Below are 27,208 nucleotides of genomic sequence, written 5' to 3'. Positions count from 1 at the left end.
TGTTATTATCTACTCGGGCTGTGAGTTGATGTTTATATATATATATACCTCGCCGGGTGTTACGTTAGCCGGCTGAGTACCGTTAGGGTCGTGGGCGAAGGAGTCGTCCCCAGTCGGTGATGTATTTAACCAAGTAAGGTTATATCTAAATCTATATACTTCTGGAAGCGAAGACTCGCTCGGGGTCCGGGTGGCGTAACTGGCAAGCGCACCGCACGGCAAGCGGAGGTTGCGGGTTCAAGCCCCGCCGCCCCGGGCCAGTTCTTTTATTCCAGAATGTTCTAAATTTATTTATTTAATTATTAATTTAATTAAGAGATGGCACCTAACGCCTACCTCTAATGTCAAATTACTTAGTTCCAATCATTTAAAATAGCCATATTATAGCCCGATAAATTAGGTGATCGTTTGGTGTAATTATTTGTAATAAAAAATTTTATAATTTATAATAATACACATAATGAGTAGTTAATATCTGTGGATTAATTTATTTTTTCTAATAAAAATAATAATTTATTATCATTAGCTGTTGATCCTGTGGTTCAAGGGAAGACAAAAGCAGAACAATTTTACAGAGGTGATACTCAGGGTAAAAAGGTATGAAAACAAATAAACTATTTTTAATTTACACATTTTCTATTAATTATGTTATTTAACATTCAGTTTAATTTGTTTTTCAGATATTAAAGATGATGAAAATATTCATAATTTAAACACTTATCAACTGTATCATCAGAAGGATCTTAATTTTGAGAACTTTCTGATGATATGATAAAGCATTATCTTTTATTTAATCTCATGATCTGCAAATTAATTTATCTAATATCTATTATAATTTAAACATCATTAGCAATAGATTAAAATTTTTCTATCTTTTTGAATTAAAAAAATAGTATAAATAGTATAAAATATTTCATTATTAAAAATCAAATAATATATTATTATTTATTAGTTTTAACAGCACAGTTAAAATGCTGTTTAGGTTAGTCTGCTTAATTACTGATTGACATAAAATTCATTTTTCTAAATGCAAAGATAGAAGAATGTTCTTATCATATTTCACTTTTATTTTCAGTCTTGATAAATGGTAAACAAACTTTCAGCTTTAATGGACACCTTCTCACCTAGGTGTCCATTAGTCTATTAATTTAAAATCAAGGTTTTATGTAGTGAAAGGATTTTAATAGACTAATTCATGCAAGAAAGTATCCATTAAAGCCAAAATTCCATTTGTGTAATAAAGTAGGTTTTCCAAATGCATGCTTTAAAAAATTAACAAATTAGTTTGTTTTTTTACTTATGTTGATACATTCATATCCAAATATTTCATTATCTTGTCTTAAGAATTAAAATAGACAAATTGTCAAAATGTATTGTTTTTTAAGCATATCTTCCACACTTGTTAAAAAATCCAATCAATAACAAGTAGAAAAATTTATTTTAAATATTTTTAGCAAAATCATTTTTAAGATGCTCTCTAGAATCATAATCATGACTTAAATATGTTGTCTGATGAAGACAATTGTCAAAAACATAAAGAATGAATTTATCTTGGTAGTGCTTTTAATGAGTGGATGCTAATTTGCATACTTGCATAATTCGCATTCTTGTTATATGAAACATCTTTAACATAGTTTATAATGTATTATGTTTAACTTTTAGTTTAGTTAACCAATTTTTTTTCCATCAAATGTTCTTTTGTTTGTTACTAAAATTAATATATATATCTTATTTTATTACTAGATAATACATAGATAAAATTTAATTTTTTTGAATTACTTAATTAAAAATTTTAAAATTATTTTTCAAATTTTGAAAGTGTAAATTTAAAATTTGTAAAAAAAATATATATATANTCCAACACTAACCGAATTATCGTAACAATCACTTGATCTAATTTTTATGAATCCTTGAGTCGACAAAAGCTAATTTTATTTCGAATGGATTGCTGACCTGAAATTTAAGTCTAGACCAAAAATTCAATCTTACAAAAACATTGAAAATAAACTAATGTTTCTTGATTTATAGAATGTCGTAAATTACTTTTATATTAGCATTTATAAGCATTTTTATTTTATGTTTTTCTTATATATAATTGAGTACATAATTAAAACTTCATAATTTTATAATATAGCAATAAAATAGTTAGATTTTCAAGAGAAATCTAAAACTTTTCCTTTGAAATAATACGTTATTGCAATGTTTAAATATTCTGTAAATAGATACTAATCTATTATTCAGTATTTTAAAATTTTATTGGGAAATTAAAGCTTCTTTTTTTTTTTATAAAATGAGCAATAAATTTATAAAATAGATGTATTTTTAGTACTTAATTAAGTTTAATATTTTTTATATTATTATTATTATTATTATTATTATCATTACTATTTTTTTTTAAAATAATTTTGACTAATTTTAGATTATTTAATATATTTCTTAGTAGAATGAAGTTAAAAGAGAAATTTCTTTGTATAAAATACCAACTTTTAACAATTTGGTAATACTTTTATCAGAAAAATATTACTGTTATGTTAAAACGAAAAAAATATGATTGTTATAAATTATAGAAAACATTTCAAAGTAAAAATTTCACTGTTTGTTTATTTTGAAATGTTTTATTTTATTAAGTCTTCATGTCAATATTGGTATTGTTTGCTATTTGAATATTTTACAATTTTATTTTAGGTAATGAGCATATTACTTCATGGTGATGCTGCTTTTGCTGGTCAAGGAATTGTATATGAGACATTCCATCTAAGTGATTTACCCGATTATTCAACTCATGGAACTATACACATTGTAGTAAACAATCAGGTAATATTTACTTTTGAATTAAAAAAATATTTGAAATGTTTTATTGGAAATCTTTGACACACACAACTTTAAATAGATTGGTTTTACAACTGATCCTCGAGTAGCAAGATCATCTCCATACTGTACAGATGTGGCAAGAGTGGTCAATGCTCCAATTTTTCATGTTAATGCTGATGATCCCGAAGCAGTAGTTCATGTCTGTAATGTTGCTGCAGAATGGAGAGCTAAATTTGGAAAAGACTGTGTGATTGATTTGGTAATTAATATTTCAGTTGTTTTATTGAAATAATTAGTTGGTAGGTTGTTTTTAATTTTTTTAATAATTAAGTTAAGGAAACCAAAAATATTCTAGAGAATATTTTCAGACTAATTTTATCCTGCATCAGTTCAAGTTGAATTTAGATAAAGGTGGAAAAAATATTTATAAGTTATTAGTTAATGAAAATGATATTGAAGCATATTTTAATGGTAATTTTAAGAACTACCTTAAATATAAATTCTTTTAATTAAATATTAAGCTTTAATTAATTAAATTTTTGAAAGTATTTTATATAGATACATAAAATAATTATATATAAAACAAAAATAATGGATTAAGAGCAGAAGTTAAAGCAAAAATAAATACATGCATTACATGTATTTTTTTGCTTTAACTGCTGTTCTTAATCCATTATGTTTCAACATATTTCTAACTGTTTAATCACTAATATTTAATTCATGATATTCTTCTAAGTCTTTTTTAACATCAACTGCAGTTTCACTTTTTCCACTTGTTACTCTTCTTACAATATTTCACTCTTGGACTGTATCTGGAGCTCTTAGTCAACCAAGTAATAGATTTTTGGCATTGGGTACCTTCTCTTGACTTATATACTTCCTGCACAAACACCAACTTTTTTTGACTGATAATCCTTGTTTAATGAGAATAATATCTTGTTTCTGTTGCACAGAAAATGGTCTCAGTTAATTTTAGTTGGAAACAATTATTATGCTTTAAAATGAAAACAGTTTTGATGAAATAAACATTTTTAGTTTTTTTTTTACCTTTTGAAAATTATATTGTTGAACAACAAAGAAAATGTTCAAATCCCTGATTGTCAAAATCCTAATACAGTGGTGCCTCATATAACGGATGCTGCAAACAATGGACTTTCTGTTTGGCCGTTATGTGACTCAAGCAATGGACTGGCTGTGAACAACGGACTTTCTGTACAGCAGTTACGTGAGGTGAACTACGGTCTTTCTGTGAACAAGTGCAAATGATGTTTCCACTCTTTTGCTGTTGCCAATGACAATCTGCTATTTTTTATAATATGTTAGTATTATTAGTATATCTGAAGTACAGAGCTCCCATTGGGATTCGGCTTGCTCCCTTGTTTATTACGTACATCACCTCAGTGCAGGGTATTTACATTTATTCCAAGTGTTGTGCAAATCATGGCTTTTAAAAAAACAGAAAGGTGATTTCAATTGAAACAAAGCAAGACATCATCAGAAGGAGTGAAAGTTGACAAAAACTTCCTTGTCAAATGGGGATAGGTTCAGGAGTTTACCAACATTCATTATCCAAACAGAGCTGAGGCCAACAGGATCAATGATCCCTACAATGACACCCTTGCCCATCATTTCCAACAGGTGTTGAAGAAGAGAGAGAAACAGACTACTTTGGACATGATTTTCAAGAATCAAGCTGCCAAAAAACAAAGAATGGAACAAGAGGAGATGACCCTGCAAGCTTCAGTAGCCTCTCCTGAACCTCACTCCGATTAAAAAATGATAAAAAGAGACCCCGCTGCAATGTGTAAAAAGTCTGTATCTGTATGAATGTGTAAAGAAAGTGTTCCTCCACTTCCTCCTCACAGCATCTAACTACCTGGCATAATTGGTGACTGCTCCATTTTCATTTTTTTTTATGGTATAGTATGGTTATTTTATGCTGCGGAACAAATTATATGTTTTAATATGTATTTCTATGGGAAAATGCGTTTTGTATAACGGACTTTTCACTTAAAGGACATGCACCTGGGATGGATTAAGTACGCTATACAAGGCACCACTGTATTTTGTGCTAAGCACAAGTGATTATTTAATGCTTCCACCTGTGAAAATAATGCTTAGAGTATTCATATTTAAATGCATATTTGGATTTTATAGTTTAAAAAGTAAAAGACCAAAATTATGTGAAAATTTTTTTGAGTCACTGTATAATGAAATGTTTTATAAAAACATCAGAAATAATCATTATAAATATTTTATTTCTCTAAAATATTAATTAACTGTAGTTTACAAAAAATGATTAGAAGGAAGTTAAAATAAAAATAGACTTTCCATAATCTATTTAATTTTTCTTGTTTAGATTGTTGTCATTTTTATTTTATTAAATAATTTTTTCCCCTACATTAATCCATTTGGAATAAAAGTTTATGAATCCCACGAAGAAAGGTGATAATGTTTTTCTTTGTTTTAAAGATCATAAATTCTTCCAGTACTGAGATGAACATTTTTTTGTAGAATATTAAAAAGTATTTTTGGTATTTATTATGAATATAATTTTTTTGTTGTGTTAGTCCTTTTTTTTTAAATATTCTATTAGGAATTTAACAAATTCTTTTTATTGGAAAGAGCTACATTTTATTGTAAATTATTTCAAAGAAAAAACTATAAGTACAGTCATTCAGTTGTAAGGAGCATTAGGGAAACAACAAGATTTCCTTATTATAACCATTACTCATTACATCTGTGAAGAGTAGTGTCATAACTAGGAGAGAATGTGTGGCTGCTTCAGGCACAAACATGGGTGGCAAAATTTGTAGCTATGCCACTGATAATTAGTGAAATCTATCTTTTAATTTTTAATTCTAATTAAGTTGATTCAAAAATTATACAGTATCTTGCCAAATTATTAGACCCATGCAAAAAATTGATAATTTGTTAGTTTTTGATGTATTAATTCAATAAAGATGCAATTGCTGATAGGATTATTTAAAATATTAATGTTTTATTAGGTCTTATGAAATAAAAAGTAAGTTTTTTTCATATAAAAATTTGAATATAAAAGAATTTAAAAAATGAAAAATGAAAATTATTATTTTGAATGACCATCTTCGACAATTAGTAGTGCTTCTATATCACAAAAAATACTCTATATATATCTTTTTATTTTTGTTCTCATAAATGAGGCTATATTGCTACACTTTACTAAGAACCTCTAACTTCTCTTTTTATAATAGAAAGCTAATTTTTTTACATATACAGGGTTGCCATATAAAAAAATTTATTAAAAGTGTTTTGGATATAATAGAGCAGGGATGGGCAACCTTTTTCTATGTAAAGGCTGCATTTCAAAACTTTTGAACTGATGCGGGTCACATACAAGAGAAAAGAGGGTGGAAATGTCAGTAAATTACAATTCTTTATTCATATATAATTATAAATTAGCATAGGTATACTTAATTTAGCTTCCGAAACTGATGTAAACAGAATATATTGGAAATATTTAGTCAAATTTTAGTCACTGCTAGCTTTAAATTAGTTTTGATGTGTCTGTTAGTTGGTTTTTTGTTTTAATTTTTATTAAATTCATTGCGGAAAAACTATTCACGTACATGAGTTGTAGAAAATAACATTTGAATTTTTGCCGCATACTTCCTTAATTTTTTGATAATGTCTATACTGTTGAAGATGACAGAAAACTTTCTACAAACTTTCATGCTACAAGTTAGCATCATGCTCTAACTCACAAATAATTTCTACTTCTTTGTAAACTGAGACATTTTCTATTCTTTATAGACATCTTTCTCATATAACTTTCTCATTTCTAACTAGATCATATGGTAATTTTACAATTGTAGTGATGATTAGGTAAATTGGCAGAATAGGGCCAGAAGTTAGTCAAGAAAGAGGGCAGATGGTCTGCAAAAAGAAAGTTAAGTGATAGACCTGTAACCAATGTAGGTCATAAAACTAATTATCCAGCAGTCATAAAACTAAGTAACCCTTTTGGTTTTATCTATTCTAAGGGTGCGACTATGCAGATGCGAATTTAGAGCGAGCGAGAGGTTGCGAGCGATTTAGTTTTTGCAAAGGAAACCATGCACAAACGAGAAGTGAGAAATAACGCTAGCGAGAGCAAATTTCTGGTTCTCGCACATATCCGACAGGTTTTGACATTTATTGCGTCTCACCTCTTCTCGCTACATATTCTCGCTCTCTCGGAAAATTCGCTCTCTCACATCTGCATAGTTGCACCCTAAGAATTCAGTATCTCATTTCTTACTTTTGAACTATTTGAACAATTAAGAATGTTTGTGTTTGCATAGCTATCAAAAATTTGCTTGGTATATTTGTGAATTAACTTCATTATAACTGTGAGAAAATGTATGGAAATATGCATAAATTAAAATTGTTATGGTGTTTTTTTTTTGTTATAACTGTGATTTCATTATATCCATGTTCATTATAACTGAGTTCAACTGTATTAAATTTTATTTGTAATTTAATTAAATGGAAAAGTATTGGAGATTAAGTATAATATTAATTTAGTTCANTTAGTAACACTATTGTTCAGTTTGGAGTATAAAAAATCTTTTCAATCTGACAAATTTCATCTGTTGGATATTGAAACATTAATTTATGCAATAATTAATTTTAAAGTATTTATTAAAAAAGTAAACAGTAAAAAGTATAAAATTATAATTAATTAATTTTAGAAATAAATATGCTTCTCATAAAATTTTTCATTAATTATTAGGATGACATGGTGTGCTTACAATGCACTGGTACAGGAGAACGAGTATGTTTAGGTGCAGAGGGTTTTGGAAACCGCAATTGCTATCTTGAAAACATTGCAGATAAGGTAAAGTTTCATTTTTTAAAATATAAAAATGTAAAATTGAATTTTAATTTAAAATATCTGACTTGTTTGTTTTCTTGTAATATGTTATTAATGATACAATGTTTATCTTTGAAAAATATGTTAAGTTTACATGTATGTTCTGTTCTTTGCTATGAATTTGCTGAGCATGATTTATAAATTTATTTTTAGACTCATATTTATTATATGTATTTTTTTTTTTAATTAAATTAATTAGATTTTAGATCTGCCCTTCATTATTTAGAGATTTATTAATATAAAACAAGAAGTATTTTGAATTAAAAATATTTATTTTTAAGGAAAACTATTATGAGTCTTGTCAAATTTTTTATGCATATAATGATTAATTTTTCCAATTCCTATTTTAATATTTTTAAAAACTAAGTGAATAGACAAAGGAAAATACATGTAAGCATATTCTTGTCAAATCAAACTGTTAGCTACGGAATTAATTTTTGTGGCAAGATCATTAATGAATTACAACTAATGAATATCATTCAAAATACTCAAACTGTAGTATTAGTTTAGTATTGCAATGAAATTAATGATCTTGCTTCATGTAAAATATCGTGATGAATCTGGCATGTAAAAATAAAATTTTTCAGAAGTTTATGAATATCATCATTTACAGATACTAAAGTATTTTAGAATCAGATTGTTAGTACTGGTTTACATATAAAATAAATTGGATATTTAAAATATTCAATAATTATTTTAAATACTATATAGTAAGTTTAAAACTAAATTATTGAAAAATTATAAAATGTGGATATGAAATAATGAAAGATTATATTAGTAAGTTATCTTTAAGTAGATTAAGTTGAATTAATAGAAAACATTGTTGATAAAACTTTTGGAATAGATAAATTATTTTAAATAATAACTATATTTTCTTTTAAAGATTTTAAAGTTTATTAATTAAGCATAATATAAAATTATTACAGGAAGAAAAAGAAAAATACGAAATAATCCTGCAAGAAGCATTCCGAAATGCTGAGAAAGAAACCAAAACATTTAATAGAGATTGGCTGGATTCACCTTGGAGTGGTAAGTAGAAAGAACAAGCACTTTAATAATTTTCATTCATTAATTTTATTTTCATCTGTAATTATTAAGTAACATGCTAGTTTTTACAGCTAACTAATTACAATAAGGAAATACCTGGTGTAGGGGTAGCAAACCTATGGTACATGTGACCAAAGTAGCATATTGAGAGAAATTGTCTGGCACATAATTTATCATGGTATTTCAGTTTATCACCTGTCTTTTTTCAATTGTTCTTTTGTTTACCACCTGATTATTTTTTTTCACTTATTTTCTTTACATTTATTCTAATTAAAACATATTTGTTTTGTTTCTTTAAATATTGTTGTTCAAATTCTAAAACTACAGCATACATAAACATTTTTAAAAATAATTATGCTCACTGTACAGCAAGTAGCCTGAAAAGGTTCACCATTCCTGATCTATTAGATTGATCAAATTAACAGCTTCTGGATATAGTCAAATCACAAATCACCTGAACAATTGGAGGATAATGCAGTGTACCATCATCTCCATAAAAATTAGAGAAGATAAAGGTCAGGACAGTAAATTTAAATTTATCAAAAATAAAAGGCTATACAGTGTCTCCTTTTGTCCTTTCTCACACTTTAGGAAATAACAGTCTTGTGGTGGAGTTGACCTTTATTTTGATTTTCAATCTAAGTAGAATTGACCAAATTAAAATTTACTGTCCTGACCATTTTATCAAATGTATATTATATTTTTTATTTGTGCTGTCACCAGAGGGAAGATTTATAACGTTCTGCATATTGAGGCAAACAAATAACCTCAAAATAAAGCTAAACTCTGCCATAAAGCTATTATTTTCTGAGGTGTGAGAAAGGACAAGAGAAGACACTTTTATTTTTGGTGAAGAAAGATCATGCTTGATTGTATTTAATATTTAATCAAAATAATTATAATTCTAAAAATTAAAATGAAGATTCAGTCTGTTGAAAAAAGGAATCATCATGTATTCACTTTCAATGTTTTGGATTACAAACTTTTGACAACTGACCTTTCATTGTAGGCTACTAATTATAATTCTCACACAGAATGGAAAAAAATTTTTATCTTGCCTTAACTAAATTTTGTGTTTGGTGTATATTATTCAAAAAGTTTTGAGATCTTGAAAAAAATGTTATACACTGTTATCATTGTTATCAATTATAATTGATTAAGTATTTTTCAAGCCATTTCATATCTTATCATAAGATAGAACACTTAAATGATCAACAGAGTTAAACAAAGAACATTGTAACCAGTTTGAATAAGTCCTAGAAAGAATATGCTTTTTTAAATTATTATTATTATTTTTTTAACTCTGAAGCATGCTGGGATGAATTAATTATATACCACCCTTTTATACAATTTTTCTGGAATTTGCATGATGGTATGTATCTGCAACCATCATTTTGTTCTCTAGGCTTACTTTTTTACTGTGAGACAGCACATGTGAGGTGCATCTGCATATGTTTGCTACTATATTATTAGATTTTAACATTTAAAATTTAATCTATACTAATATTATAAAGAGGTAATGTTTGTATGTATGTATGTATGTATGTAAGTTTCTTTGCAGCAGGTAATCTCCGAAACTACTCATCCGATTTCAAAAATTCTTTCAGCAATATTTAGAATGGAACCTCAGGGTGGACATAGGCTGTATATTATCCATTAAACATTCATATAAATTAAAATATATAATTTAGGTTAAGGCTTTTATGTCCAACAGATGGCGCTACAAGTATGACACCCTAAGTTTGCTTTTCTGTGAGGCATTATGCTTTTCTGTGAAAATGAACTAAAGCAGATAATCTTCTATCTATCTATATAAATAAAAATTTAATGTTCGTTTGTTCCTACCGATTCCTTTGATATTTTGACACAATGCTGCATTCGAATACTCGCGTGTTTTTATATAATATACATGTTGAAATCCCCCCGGGAGATGGACAGGATTAAGGCTTACCGTAAAGAACTCTGCTTCTATTTATACTATTTTAGATGCGGTTTTTTGCGTTTTAATAAGGTACGTCAACAGAATGTACACTAAGAAGAAATTTTTCGATATTCCTCCCGCGGAGGAGAGGGACAGGATTAAGGCTTACCGTGAAGAATTTGGCTTCTATTATACTATTTCAGATGCGGTTTTTTTGCGTTTTTGATTGTGTTTTAATAGGGTACGTCAAGAAAATGTACATTAAGGGATTTTTTGAAAAATTTCCTCAAGGGGGAAGTGTTATATATTTATAATAGATACATTTTGAGCCACAACAATGCGTGGCGGGGTCTGCTAGTAATATAATATAATAATACTCTATTTAACATTGTTTTAAATGTTAAATAGAGTATTATTAATTGTTAATAATTTAAATGTTTGATCAGATGATGAGGTCTGAAAATCTTGAAAAATGTTCTGTCAATTAGAATAAAGTGTGTTTTCACTCTTTGAGCAGTATAGTTTTCCCTCTCAAGATTTCTCCTGAAAAATGGGGTTAGTTGTTACAATGAACTTTAAATTCAATCTTAAACATTTTCTAAATATTCGTTAACATACACATCTCAACATTTAACAATGGTTTAACAATATATTTATATTGAATTTACTCCTTTTAATGTATTTTTAAAATCTAGATTGAGTATTATTAATGAAGTCACAATCTATATAAATCATATATATGTGGATGTATTTTATATAATAATTAAAATACTGTTATAAAATTTCATATATTTAGAGATTCTATATGATGTTTAACAGTTATCAGTTTTAAGTATATGGAATTATACAAGAAAAATAATCTAAATATGAGTTAATAGTTTTTTTTTACATCTTAAATGGCTAATTATAAAAAAGACTTACTCAGTTGTAAAGTACTAAGTTATTTTTACATCTTTTACAACGATTATTGACATGAACTGTGTGCTGGAAATAGCCGTTACCTAACGGTTACTTTTCGCGGATTTGCGTTAATGTGCCAGGCCTGGACTTTAAGTGTGCAACGAATTAAATAATTGCAAAGTTAGTCAAAAACAATCCAATATTTAATAATTCTAATAATGACTATGTACAAAATTTAGTAACAATCAAACAACAATTTATTCAAAGAAAATCAACAATAAGAATCAACCCGACAAAACTCAAAATCTATTGGCTAACTTAAATCTATTCCCTTTTGGAATTTGACAAAAAATTCAAAGACTTAACTTATGTATAACAATTCTTATGAACTAAGGTCCTAACCGTCACCTCAATATATTAGGAACCTTTTTCCTCAACTCTCAAGACTTTCTATAATCTTCGATCCACAAATCAAATAACTTCTAATCACCTTGGAACACCTTTATCGCTATCAGACACCTCTTGTTGTTCACTGCTACGAAGCTCACCATGCTCGTTGCTAACAGAAGCTCACCTCAGTCATCTTCGCTTGAGATATGGGGTTTTGTACTGTGAGGTGACGTCACAATTCTTACTGAGCCCACTCTCCTCATTTACATACTTATCTCTAACATTGAACTTTTCCTTTTTTTGCCTGGCAGTCTATTTTCCGACAATACTGGCTAACCTTTTACATTATTCTTTTTGACAATTTTCGGGATGTTTTATTCGTTAAGGTTTAGCAAGTTCCTAAGTTGTGCTTGTGGGGTCTCCCCGAGGTTCTTGGTGCGGACTTACTTTTTTTCACTCAGGAGTGCAAGTATGCACGAGTTTTTTTCTATGGCCCTTTTTCTCATTGGCGAGTTGGTTTTTCTTTCTTCTATTTTTAATTTTCTAAGGTGAGTGGTGAGGAAATCTTCATCCTAAGAAAACATAAGCCCCAAACAAAAATAGAATAAAAAGCAAAATATAAAGTAACTAAAAATAACGCTCAGACTTGGTTTCTTACACGGTAAACAGTTTAAGTATAGAAGTATAGATTAATTCTTTATTTAAATTACAAAACTTTTCTAACATTTTATACATTGTTCATTTTAAAAAAATTTTGAACAGTGTATAAAATATAGAATTATAGAACAGTGACATCTGTCATTTTTTCATAATTCTATATTAAATAAAAATAAAATTGTAAATAATGAAAACTTGAGTATAAGGCAATTTCTTTCAGGCTTCTTTGGTCAGAGAAGTCCCATGAAATGTGATCCAACAGGTGTGTCTGAAGATATTATCAAACATATTGGAATGCAATTTAGTTCACCTCCACCTGGAAATTTCAAGATTCATCCAGGCATTAAACGAATATTGAAATCTAGGATGGAAATGGTGGAAAATCGTTCTGTGGATTGGGCATTGGCTGAAGCTATGGCATTTGGTTCTCTTCTAAAAGAAGGAATTCATGTGCGTCTCAGTGGACAAGATGTTGAACGTGGCACTTTCAGGTAATTTAAATGATTTTAAGTAACATTTTTGATATTTTAAATTCAGAATAATAGGAAACATGTTTAAAGAATTGTATTATAGCATGAACAGCATATAAAACAAAAATTGCAGTAAATCAAAATAAGTGCATACAATGTAAGTAGTTTTAAATTACTTTAAGATACTTCAAGCATAAGATATAGAGAGAGGAACAAAATCATTAATTTAATTGAGCTAAAAAGTCCTGATATTAAATTTGGAAAACATTAATATTAAGGAAAATGAAAATAATTAATCATTAATTTCATAATTATTGATTAATATTTGCCAATAATGCTAGTATTGTATTGATTGGCAGTTATATTCCTAGCAATGCTGAATTGATAACATTATATTTAAAATATATTGTTCATTTTTAAGTTTGAAGATTATTTTGGATTTACCTAATCTTTGTTCTGTTTCTTTCACCAAACTGAATGTGCTGCCATTGAACAACTTTTTCTAATATTTGTGTCATATTGCATTTAAATGTGTGTTTATAAATTTTTACATTAAAAATTTATGGAATATTATTTTAATTCAAAATCTAAAGTATAAACATTATTGTGACATCGTCACAATGCTGGACTGCAATTTTTAATCATATTTTTAATTTATTTAATTTAAAATATATGCTCTTCACCACAAATAGTGTCTTGCCCCTTCCATCATACTTTTTCCATTAGCAAATAGAGTCCTGCCATTCATCTAACTCCTTTCAGAGAAAATTTTTTAATTGAAAGAACATGACTTCCCATTTGCATCGGAAGTTCATATATTGTTAATGGGGGCCTCCTGCCTCTAACACTGTATCTGTGTCAAGTGTTAGATAAATTATAGTGTGAGACAGTAAGAAATTATAGGTGTACAATTTTTTCAAATTGTAGTCCAATCAAGGATAAAATACATAAGGTACCTAGAATGAGAAAGCAATAAGATAGACAACATTGCTCAATAATAACCATTGATTTATGTTAGATTATAGAACTAATCTGATCATGAAAAATGGATTTTTTTTAAAATTGTTTATGGGAGTATTTTTTTATTTTTTGTAGATAGTATTTATTACATATTCTTTATTAATTTTAATTCAATGTTTCATTTTATTAAAGCACAATTTTGTTTAAAATATATCTTTGTGCTCGATTATTGAAAATTCCTTCTGCAGAGATGGAATAAAATGGCAATTTTTTGCCATCTTATTCCAATGTAAACTTTATTTCCATCTTTAGATGATCATTCTTGACCAATCCAGAATACTGATTGCCATTAACTAACTTCTAGGATAATTAATCATCCAAAAATCTTTAATTACGCTTGAATTATCCATCTACCTTTCTCATGATTCATATCGTAAAATCAGATTACGATATGAATTACTAAAATCTTAACATACAGAGGGGCATGAAAGACATAGAAATGTTGAATTTAAAAGCAGAAATAAAAGAAAACTATAAAATAATTTGCATATATATATGTTCAACGATTATATAGGGAATCTAAAAAATGTAAGGTATATATATTTCGATAATTCCAAATTCAGACAGTCATATTATTCGAGAAGGAAGCTTGCAATACTTAACAGTTAAGCAACAAAATGCCATGCATGTATTGTATAATACAGTATATTACATTAATAAATATCAATAAATAATCGGAAAATTTGAATGATACCCATATTTCAAAATTTATATAAATTATGATTTTACGCAAATTTATTATAATCTGTTATGAATTGACTTCTAAATTATAACAANTTAAATATAAATATTTAAAAAAGCATATTTTTCAATATTTTTTCAGTCATAGGCATCATGTTTTACATCACCAAACAATTGATAAAACAACTTACAGGCCTTTATGCCATTTATGGCCTGATCAAGCACCATATACTGTTTGCAATAGCTCATTGTCTGAATTTGGTGTACTTGGTAAGTAGTATTATTTTATCAAAGTATTTAATGATAATTTTAACGGATATTTGATTAATAATTAATTAATTATAGGATTTGAACTTGGTTTCTCAATGACTAATCCTAATGCACTTGTGATATGGGAAGCTCAATTTGGTGATTTCATGAATACAGCACAATGTATCATTGATCAATTTATTACTAGTGGTCAAGCTAAATGGGTTCGACAGAGTGGTTTAGTGATGCTTCTTCCTCATGGAATGGAAGGAATGGTATATATTTTTATTGTTTAATATTGAATTTTTCTAAAATTAACCATTTAGTGTTCTAGATTATCCTCTTCTGTGTGCTCTTCTGTTGGTTATAAATGTATAAATTTAAAATGAATTTATAAATAAAAAGAGTGGAAGAAAATTTTTTTTTTAAATATAAAAAAATTTTCCTATTTGAGTTAAAGCAATCAATCTTTACCAAATTTGAGGACAAAAACATTATGACTTTTAAAAATGCACAATAAGTAAATTTATTTAAATATTTAAAACATTCTCCAAATGCGTTTCACCTTTAGTCAAGGCCTCATCAGTGGGATTTTTAAATAATTTTTTAAAAATAAACTTAGTTTTACTTACTGGTTTTACTTAATTTTGTTAGACTTTTCTTTTAATAATTACAAATTGGTAATTTAAAAAAAATTTATCTTATTTAGATTTTTGAAATTTTAACTGTTACCATTTTTTATATCTTTATGAATAGTTTTCAAAGCAAGTTTGTTATAAAAAGATTTTGAAAACAGTTTTACAATATGTTTATTTGCTTTCAAGAAAACATATTACAGAACTGAAACAAACTGGAGATTTTGTTCTTGCTTTTCATGTCTTGTTTAGAAAATATATTAAATTTAACTAACATTCAAGCTTGTTGATGCTATTAAAAAAAAAAGCAGATTTTATTGAATTATTATTATATTTGTGCTTTTTAGTACATGCATGTGTGTTTTATAGTTATCATAAAATTCTTTATGATTATATACTAATTTAAATAATAATTAAAATATTTCTTTAAGCATTTCTCTTTTTATCAGCTTTTGATAATGTTTACTTAATTTAAATCATATATATAAATGCTGAAAAAATTTAAATTAAGTATAATTTTGTACGTTACAGATTCAAAGTTGTGATAAAGATAATTTTTTAATTAGATTGTTTTTTTTCTTTTATAAGATATTAATTTCTTTGGAATTTTAAAATTAGAATTGTAACAAGAGAGAGATGCATTCAATCTAATGATATGTAGTGCAATTTATTGTTGTTGTTTAAATTTATATTCTTGAATCTAGAGAAACACTTGGTAACAATATAAATATTTATTATGATAAGTTTAAATTAAAATCTAATGAACAACAAAGAATTACTGTTTTTTTATAATGAATTTAAGATATAAATTTTGAATTATAGCTATCATTTCAGCAATTTATTAGCTTGAACATTAATCCTATTTTTTTTTTACTTGTTCTTGGTAACTCTGTATTCTGTTGACAGAATCTTTAGAAAAGTTCTATAATTCTTTGATAAGTGAACACTAATCTTATTTTTATGGAAGATTTGTGTGCTCTATATCTGTTGTCTAAAATTTGATTTCTGTATTAATCAACTTAAAGCTTGAATTGATATAGATTTTGAAGTTTCTTAATACTTTCATAGCATTAAAAAGTAAAACTAGTTAAAAATGTCCTCTAAGAGTATAAAAACAATATACAAAGACAAAGGAAAATTGGCTTTTGAATGGAAATCAGTGCTTTACTTGATAATATTCTGTGCTGAAAATATAAATTATGAAAAGACATATTATAGCATCATTATGATATTAATTTATATGAAGTTCAGAATAAGATTTTACCAGACATCTTTTTTAGATAGAATATTTTGTTAGATGTATTGTTTATTTTATATAAGAAAGGTATGAAATATATTAAAATTAGAAATCAAATGATAATTAATAATATGATTTCATGTAACATAAAAACATTATTTATGTAGGTTACTTATTTTTAGAATAAATACTTAAAATCAATACAATATAAAGTAAAATATATGGTCAATAATAATTAATTTAAAATAAAAAAATTTTAATTTTATTTATTTTAGGGTCCAGAACATTCTAGTGCTCGTCCTGAAAGATTCTTGCAGTTAGGCAATGAAGAGTCTGATAATTTTCCAGTAACTTATATATGTTTTAATAAATTTATTTACTAATAAGAATAAAATATTAATTGTATTTCTTTTATTAGGAAATTGATGATGACTTCTCAATGAAACAGCTGAATGATATAAATACATTTGTTGTCAACTGCACTACACCTGCAAATTATTTTCATTCTCTTCGACGGCAAATAGCTCTACCATTCAGAAAGCCTGTAAGCTTATTATTAAAATTCTAGTTCACTAAGTTCAGATTTTCTACTTAATATTGTTTGTTGAAATCATATTTATTGATCAATTTAAAATGTCAGCCTAAAATTTCTCAAGCAAGTCTAATATTTATTATTGAATTTTTAATAATACAGCAAACCCCTGCTAACTCAGACTAATGGGGTGAAGGTTGTCCAAGTTTATGAAAGTTTAAGTTTGCTGGATGTGTTCTCTGACAACATAGAAAATGAGAAGGTAGATGTTCAATGCAATGATTTATTATGAGCATCTCTACACAGAAGTTTTACTGAGCTGAGACTACATTGCTGAATTTATTATTACAGGAAATGAGTCATAAAATTTCATAGTGCAGTACACATCAATGTATAGTCTTTAGTAATTTACTGACTACAGTAATATAATGCATGGTGTTGCAAAGACTTCTGGATATTGAAAACATTTGTTAATTATAATTTTTCTATTGTTGAGAAATTTTAAATTACTATTTCAAAAAAATTTGTCTGAGTTAAATGAAGTCCGATTTAGCAGGCATTTACTGTAAAAAAAAAACATTATGGGTTATATATTAAATTTTAAATAAATTAAACTTCAAAACAGTTGATTAAACTGTTGATGTAATCTGCAAATTAGTTATAAAACAGCAAATTTCAACTTTGTGTTTTTTTTTATGATGACTTGTTAATTAACATTTATGTGCATCTCATAAATTCAAAGAACAAAACTGTATTGCTATTGAATTTAATACAGACAAAAGGATTTGCAATTTAAAAAAGACCCTAAAAATATTTCTATAAAGACTGGTAATCTGCCTGTCTTTATACATAAAAACTTTTAAAAGTTGAGTTTAACAATAGAAAAAAATTGATATGACCTTATATTTAAAAGATATCCCATATTTATATGAATTTTCTATATAACTAGTAAATAATTGCAAAAAATAAATTGTTAATTTTTATAATTACATCTTAAAAATCAATATTTTATATAACTTACTAATAAAATATATCTGTCCATGACAAATTGTATTCTTATGATATGATGGAAATTTTTACTTTTTTATTAGATGTACTTAGTTATTGATTAACATAATTTAGATAATATCATTAATAACAAAGTGTTTGTTTAATTCTATTTATATTTGGAAACAGCTTTAGAGTATGGCCTTTATAGACTAATAAAATAAGTTTTAGAAATTTCTCAAAAAACATACAACAAACAAAACAAACTTTATATGAGATATGTATGATAAGAATATATATGGTAAATATTAGGAAATAAATACCACATATTCAAGCAGAGATGTAAATAAATAACTGTTGACACGTGCCATTAATTATTTATGTGCACAGATTGTTTGCATAATATTCTGTCACAGACTAATAGTCATAATCTGTTATTCTCAAATACTGTAATTCCACATTAATAAATACTTGGAACAAGCAAATTTAGTCCATTGTTTCTGAACTTCATTTATTTTGGCATCTGTAAAATCAAGGGTCAACTGTATATGTTAAGAAGACAACTTAATAATTACAGTGTGTGATCGGTTAATGAACATAATCTGTTCCAAGACCATGTTCACTATCCAAATTGTTCATTAATTGTTGTTAACTGATCAGATTTACCATATATTTTTATGGTAATTTGATTAATTCGTTCTGGAGACCCCCCAAAATAAAAAATTAATAAATTATATACTTTCTTACTATGTTTATTTACATGTATTAACAAACTAAAAGCAATCTCTCCATTTTTCATGGATGGCACATCTTTGTTTCTCAGATGTGATTTTATTTGTTTTTACTCCTTTATCTGCTTCAGTCTTATTGATTATATCTTTCTTAGCTAAGATTGTATCTACTGTAGACCGGTTGAAATCATCTGCCTACAATATCTGACATCTTTCACCCACTCTCTACCTTGGCTATTAATCTCTTGCTTAGTTTCTATAGTGAACGCAGTTCTCAGACGGTTGAACGGTCAAGGTAGCAGCCTACTGCTTTGGGGGATATGGGATCAACTCTGGATGGATCAAAAAATTTCCAGGAATTTTTTCAGAGGGGTGGTCCAACCAGATATCTGCCCTTGTCCCTCATCACCCAGCCACCCCATTGTGTGCGTGGTCAAACCCATAATGGGCTTGCTAAAAGAGGCCCTCTTAGTGCCCACAGGGCGGAAAGAGTTAAAAAAATAAAAAGAACACAGTTCTTGAAACCCCACTCATTTTAGGCCCCATAATATTATCAGTTTTTTTAATAAAACGTTCAGAAAAGCATTTACAAAAATTCAGAGAACAGAAATTAACTAGTGCAAAAAAAGGTTATGTATACAACTGTGAAAGTCTCATTCCATAAACCATGTATAGATGCCATTAAAATATAGTTTTACAAATCTTTCTTCTTGTGTTTGTTCTGTTAGGTGTTCATTATTCAAACATAAAAATCTTTCACAAAAGTGTTCATCATCCAATTTGCTTGCAGTCCGAACTGTTCATTAACCAATCACCCACTGTATTTATAAATTTATAATTTGTGTTAAATATATTTTATATGTGACAACATTTAATAAATTATTTTTGGCACAGCAGTTTACAAAATAGTTTTATTGATGATAATTCATGCTGCTAAATAGTTGAATGATAATATTACAGTAAAACCTCAATTTAATGGACAAAATTTCTGGTCTATATGACATATGTAAAAATTAACATCCTGTTAATTTTTAAATACTTTATATATGTAATTTTAACAGGTTATTTTTTCAAACCCATGAGTCACCACTCTTAATTAAATACAATTAAAGTGTTAATTAGTAAGGAATAACTGAGCCTGCTGGCCTTGTTGTTATGATTACAGATTATATAATTAAAGTGTATTTTTTTTTTATTTTTATTTATTTTAATTTAGATAATATNGGATTTAACAGACAAAATTTCTGGTCCTTATGTAATATAGAAAAATTAACATCCTGTTAATTTTAAAATGCTTTTTATATGTAATTAAATAAATATTTTATTTTTGAAATCCATGAGTCACCACTCTTAATTAAATACAATTAAAATGTATTTTCCAAAAAACTATTTGTTTATTTATTTTAATTTAGATAATATACTTGTTTATTACAGTCTCAGAACTATGCTTATGTATCTGAGGTATACTGAAGCATACCTCAGATACATAAGCAATAATATATATAGAAAAATTTTCTGTGAAATTAAACTTCTCATACATATATAATTTTAATTACACCAGTGTATCAACATAAATGGAAACAGATCAACTAACTAATTTGTCAATTTTTTAACACATGCATTTGGAAAACCTACTTTATTATATAATGGACTTTCAACTTTAACACTTTAACAGAACCTCATCTCCTGAATCGGTCTGTTAAATCGAGGTTTTACAGTAATTTAATAATGAAGTATAAACATTAATAGCAATGATATTTATGTTTCTAGTTGATCCTATTTACACCAAAATCACTCTTGCGTCATCCTGAAGCAAAATCATCATTTGATGATATGAATGAAGGTAATTGGCTTATTTAAATAATACACAGCATTTTCCAATTGGATAAATTCCACTAATAGCTTTCAGTCTTTTTTAATTTTATTGATATAATTGTAAAAATATTAATGGACTTTTTTAAAAATGGATCATTTTTAATAAGTTAAATTTTGATTAAAAATTTACATTTTAGGCACTGTTTTTAAGAGACTCATTCCTGATACAAATGCAGAAGCAAACCGAAGCAATGTAAAAAGATTACTGTTTTGTACAGGAAAAGTATTTTATGATATACTTAAGCACCGACAGACTCTGGGTTTGGATTCTGAAGTTGCAATTGCTCGAATTGAACAAGTAAAGAAAATATTTTTTTCTCTTAAAATTTCTTAATTATGTTATAATTATATTTTATGCATTTTTTTTTTTTTTAAAGCTTTGCCCTTTTCCATTTGATTTGGTTAAAGAAGAAATTGAAAAATATTCAAATGCTAGTATTGCATGGTGTCAAGAAGAACATAAGAACCAGGGTTATTGGGCTCATATACAGCCTAGAATGAAAACAGTTTTAGATAGAATTAATGATACAAGAAATGTGATGTAAGTAAAATTATTGAAAACTATTATTATTCTGTAGATTGCTAGTTAATACTGTTAGTGTTTTTGTTAAATAGGGGATGGATATCATTTGCTGTCTGGCAATTCCTAATTAAGTATAAAATAAATAAATAAATAGAGGGAAAGTATTGCAGTTGGTTAAAAAATCACCCCCAAGATTTTTACATTTTTGGACTTGGGATCTTAGAACATTGAGAAATGCAAAAAAAAAGTTGGGTTCTTTTTATATGTGAAGGACATGATTTTGTTCACCAAATTTGTAGCTTAACCTGTCCTACATTGTTCTCGAAAATATTTGTGTTGACCTCATTGACCTGCATGGGCGATCCCGAATATTTTCGTGCTTACATCGGAACATTTTTGATACTAGATGTCGCTATGCGTCACAATTTTTATATTAAAATGAACTTTTAAAATATAATTTTTTTTNGCGTCACAATTTTTATATTAAAATGAACTTTTAAAATATATTGAATAATATAGAAACAAAAAAAATTATATTTATTTTGTTTATGAAACATAAAAAAAATAATTTTTTACGATACAGTAAACACGATTATTATTTAAAAAAAAAATTTTAGGCTTAACATCGATGAAAATTCAACATGGTGTCACAGGCAACAAATAAAAATTTCAACATCAAATAGGTTAATAATTCCTGTACCTTTTTTCAAAATTTTCTGAAATTTTGCAGGAAGCATTTTGCATATTTTTCAGGACTATGGAGTCGTGTAAAAATCTACTCCGATGAGGGGCGGACTTGTTACCAAAATAGATTTGGGAATTCTGGTGTCATCATATGATTTAAGAATAAAAGATTCAATAAATAGTGTTCTAATAAAGATAGAACATAGAAATGTTTTTATTCCAAATCTAAAAGACTCCTCTAAGTAATGATACAGTCAATATATAAATATGTATTTGATAATTTTTACTTTCACAGCTGTTATATATCAATATACCAAAGGAAAAGTGTAGCGATCGGTCAAAAAATGACCCCTCCCAAATTTTTACATCTTTAGACCTTGAAATGTTGAGATATGCAAAAGATTTCGTTTTTTTTTCTATAGGAATGAATGTTAGACTGTGTGGGGGGGATGATTTTGTTCACCCTGTTTGAAGCCTAATAATTTCTGTGGTTTTTAAATTCGAGTCGGATGGTTTAACACAGGAGTTATTAAGTTCCAAAGTGGTTGAACTAAATCGTGCCCCTATACATATTCTGACATCTCAGATGAGAACATCTGAATGGGTTCTATTGTACTATTATAAAATGAAACAAGTAAAACGGCAAGGCCGTATTTGGGACAAGACTATGTCTCAGAGACTCGCTGCTAAGCGGGATCACTTTGACATTCTAGGCATGTCTCATTCTCATTCTCCAATCTTCTTTGGTATCGCTGGTTTTGAGCGTGATTGTACAAACTTTGCCAGCCACGACCACGATGCATTTTTGGTGAAATTAACCTATCCAATTTTGAAATTTCTTTCTATTGTGTGTTGCCCCAGGTTGAATTTTTGTCAATGCCTAATGAAAAATTCCCATTTTTGAAAAAATAATCCTGGTTATTGTATCGTCCAAAATTATTATTTTATTTTTCAAACTATATATATATATAGTTTATTTTAACCAGGATTATTTTTTCAAAAATGGGAATTTTTCGTTATATATATACATATTAATAAATGTAAACAGAAAACAAATTATATTTCGGAAATTAGTTTTAATATAAAAGTATAATGACTAGCGCCATCTACTTTCAAAAACATTCCGATGATGAAACAAGATATCTCGGGTCAACCTGTCAAGGTCAATATATTGTGACCAGAGATATGTCAGGAATAACACGGACAGGTAAATGAGTTTTTTTCTTTCCTTCAAAGATTCAATTTCTCATTTCAAACTTCCCAATGTATGCTTTTGTCAAAATTTGATTTCACACTGTTCACATTTCCAACTTTCCAACGAGCAATGCATGCGCAAATCTCACACTACTGCCTGTTTGTAGAGAGTGTCGCCATTTTGAATTTTATTTTGACTTGGTTCTCGGTCTCCCGAGTACCTACAAGTCTGGGTTTGTGTGTGCCTAATACTCTGTGCCAACTTGCATCTCCTAACATGTACTCCTTCATACCTCTAAGCTCTACACAGCAGGCAGTACAATTTTATAAGCAAGTCATACTCTTGTCAAAAAAGTGTAATTTTGAGGGTAGAGACAAGTTTTTGTGAATGCTAATAATGTGTAAAATAGTCATTAAGACTGACCACACTGGTGTTATGACACATGACTCCTTCTGTCTTTATCCTGTCTACCTTTTAATTAAGAACCAAAATTTAATAGCATTAATTCTTTATACACTACCAAATTTCGTTTCTTAAACTTTACCCATTCTGAGATATTGTTTAATATCTCAGAATAGAGAATAAAGAAATTAAACAAATCAGCCAAAACACACACACACACACAAATTCCCCCCCCTTTAATTGACATGTTATTATGGAAAAGGCTTACCAACAGATGTTTTCTAGTGATGACACTTCAAATATGTCATCGCTGGGCCAGTTAGGGCAGTGGGAATGTGATATGTTGTCAGATTCACACCGAGAAATTGTTTAAGTTTAGACATTTTCACACATCAACAATTAATTGTTATGATTAATCTCTAAACCTATCTCAAGTCAAGAGAAAGGGGATGGGTTTGTTGCACGTCTCATTTTCTAATTCCATGGAAAATGGAGGAAATGAAGAAAAGTTTCTTATAGCTCGTCTTTTCACTAAAAAATATAGAAAACCAATTTCCCAAATCTCATAACTATCTTTTGTAATTTTGTTTCATTATAATTAACCTGGAGAAATGAATTTATTCGAAATTTAAAAATAAGACATCACAGTTTATTCAAAAAAATAATATCTATGTTACTTTAATTTAAAGTATGTATGTACAATATAAATTACATTAAACATTCATTCTTCTATGGTATATTACATAAAACATTTGATCATCAAGGATGTAGGCGAATGAAAAAAACAAACTCACTGTTCTTTATTTATTTGTTTGATGTTATATTGTTCTATTTATAATTGTCAAATCATATTTTCTTCTGATTTTTAATAAATTAACATATTTTTTAATAATCAGTAATAAATGTCTTTACATGTCAAAGTAGCTAGTAAGTAAGGAAGGAATTTAAATATGATAAGTATTATATTGTGCTATTAAGTGGGTAAAAGTTTTCATTAAAAACCATCTTTCAAAATATTTTTACACAAGTAACATTTTAGAATTGTCTTTTCATTTTTTTTCTTTTGGTTTATTTCACAGAACTTTTGCTTCATTACAAGTAAATTATATTTATTTATTTTGACAGATACGTTGGTCGTGCAGTCTCTGCTTCGACAGCAACGGGAAGCAAGCAAGTACACAAAAAAGAACAAGAAAAACTACTTGCTGATGCTTTTTCATTTTGAAGTATGTCACGTGAAATTTTCTCAAAGAAAACGATCATGCCTTATCTGTTTAAGCTCCTATGTACATTAGTATTGAACTTCCGGAGCCGTTAAGTAATGTGTAGATATTAGAAAGCTTACGACCGAATCGAATAATGTATTTTGTAAGGTAAAAATTGGTTTCGTGCATACGCTCGTAAATTCTCTAAAAGATTTTTCGGATAGAATTTGTTTTTATGACAAATTACAAAAAAAATATTTTTAACTCAATTACTGATTAAAGAAATTAGTATTATAGCAGAATTTGCTATATTTTGTAAACAAAGAAATTTAATAGTAGCATCAGAAAAAAAAATACTGAAAATCAAGTGATAATTTTTGTTAATTGTAAAAACTTTATGCTACAAAAATTATATATATATATACTGTATATGCTTAAAAAGTCTATCATCAAAATTATTACATTTTATTTATAGTAACTTATTGAGATTTTATTATATAAAATTAAAAAGCATAGAAAAGTATTATGAGCATTATTGCCATAGAATGGTGAATAAAAGTGTGCACTCCAGAAACTTTAATAAAATAAGTTGATGTTTATTTAAATGAGTGAAACAAAAATTATAATTCAATCAAGCATCATTTTATAAATAATTTATGCCGAGCTATCACTTTTGAATGACCAGTAATCATGGATAAGTTGGATGCAAGAAAATTGAGAAAGAAATCAATACTATTTTGATTAAATTAATATTTAGCATTCAAAATGTCTATTACTTTAATTAAAAAGTAATAGACATTCTAGCACTACAGTATAATTTATAAATGAGAAATAGCAAGTTTGTTTGAAGATACAAAAATAGGCAAGTTCTAATATTTCTTTTTGCTAAAACAATTGTTTTTGTTAACAATGTACCCAGAACTGATAACTGGTGCACAGAAGTGAAGAAAATAATGCAAAATGTTTTCAAACTCCACCAGAGTTCTTCTTCAGGTGTTATAATGAACATCCAATGGTTATAATGTCTGAAGAACAACTCTGGTAGAGTTTGAAAATGTTTGCATTAGTTTTTTTGCTTCTGTGCACACTGATTATTACTTCTATGTATATTGTTAACTATATTCTGGTGTGGTGTAGTGTTGTTTAATGTTTTTGTAGTATTTGGTGACACACAAATAACTTTGGTCTTTTAAATGATACAATTATCCAAAATCTAATAGTAGCATTTTAAGTATGACATCTAAAGAAAATTGCTAATTCTTAATTAATCCAGAATACTGTATTGGCCCAAATATAAATCGACTCTCAATTTTGGAATCCTCATTTTTTGAAAAAATTAGGTCCCAAATACAACTTGACCTTTTATCATTAATTTATTTGTATACAAAAAATTTCAAATCTTTTTAATGCAAGTTGCTAAAACCATTTAAACAATACTTGTCACTCATCTTCATCAGAACTTTCATTGCCATCATTGTCTTCGGCTTTCCTCAACAGTTCATCATCTGTTCTTATGTTTCTTCAAAAGCCTTTTATAATTGTCTTCACTAACAATCTTCCCTAATTTAACTGTTATTCTAAAAGAAATTTTTATTACTTTTTATTTGATTGTAATTATAAATGAGGCTAAATTTCATAATTTCTTTCTTTCCAAAATTACTTTAGTTACAAATTCAAAAAATATTTTATTCCTATTTATAAATATCTGGGGATCAATCAGCATAAATAAATATTAGACATTTACTAAAAAAGCAATCAATTTGATTGGAAATTGTACTTAAAGGGTTTGTTTTATAGAAAGAAATATATGCACCCGACACCTACATTATAAATGAAAAATTCTTCTTTTGTCAATATCAATAAAAATGTCTTGAAATGAATGACCTGTGTGTCGTATAGTAGGTTGCCAGTATTTGTCATTGCAATACATTTTTTGTATTTAATTACTTAAAAATAAAGAAAATGTATTGTTTCACGATTGTCAATACTACTTTGCATTTTAATGCTGTCTGTTGTATTAAAATTTGATAGACATTTAATGTTTAGTTCTACTGAAAAGAGGGAATAATGCCTGTCCTTAGAGTTTTGAGTTGCATTGTATGAATGTTAATATTGAGCATAACTGAAATAACTAGACTAGCTACACCATTGAAATTGAGAAA

General features: G+C 27.4%; 1 protein-coding gene across 1 annotated transcript in view; it reads left to right on the top strand.

Annotated features, from left to right (window-relative positions):
* LOC111633552 (2-oxoglutarate dehydrogenase, mitochondrial-like) overlaps positions 1–25,393 on the top strand; it is a 106,536-nt gene extending 81,143 nt beyond the window's left edge. The window contains exons 10-23 of the mRNA XM_023378141.1: positions 527–597; positions 2,686–2,814; positions 2,891–3,070; positions 7,565–7,669; positions 8,632–8,734; positions 12,841–13,111; positions 14,934–15,061; positions 15,137–15,315; positions 17,188–17,259; positions 17,331–17,456; positions 20,933–21,005; positions 21,175–21,335; positions 21,415–21,578; positions 24,967–25,393. Of these exons, the coding sequence (XP_023233909.1) occupies positions 527–597; positions 2,686–2,814; positions 2,891–3,070; positions 7,565–7,669; positions 8,632–8,734; positions 12,841–13,111; positions 14,934–15,061; positions 15,137–15,315; positions 17,188–17,259; positions 17,331–17,456; positions 20,933–21,005; positions 21,175–21,335; positions 21,415–21,578; positions 24,967–25,066 (1,862 nt within the window). The 3' untranslated portion in view covers positions 25,067–25,393. The remainder of the gene's footprint in view (positions 1–526; positions 598–2,685; positions 2,815–2,890; positions 3,071–7,564; positions 7,670–8,631; positions 8,735–12,840; positions 13,112–14,933; positions 15,062–15,136; positions 15,316–17,187; positions 17,260–17,330; positions 17,457–20,932; positions 21,006–21,174; positions 21,336–21,414; positions 21,579–24,966) is intronic.
* Positions 25,394–27,208: the final 1,815 nt, after the last annotated feature.

Source organism: Centruroides sculpturatus, unplaced genomic scaffold (assembly GCF_000671375.1).
Source record: "Centruroides sculpturatus isolate CEXI.00-Female unplaced genomic scaffold, Cexi_2.0 scaffold749, whole genome shotgun sequence".
Lineage (NCBI taxonomy): Eukaryota > Metazoa > Arthropoda > Arachnida > Scorpiones > Buthidae > Centruroides > Centruroides sculpturatus.
Note: the sequence above shows the minus strand (reverse complement) of the source record. Positions and strands in the feature narration are given on the sequence as shown.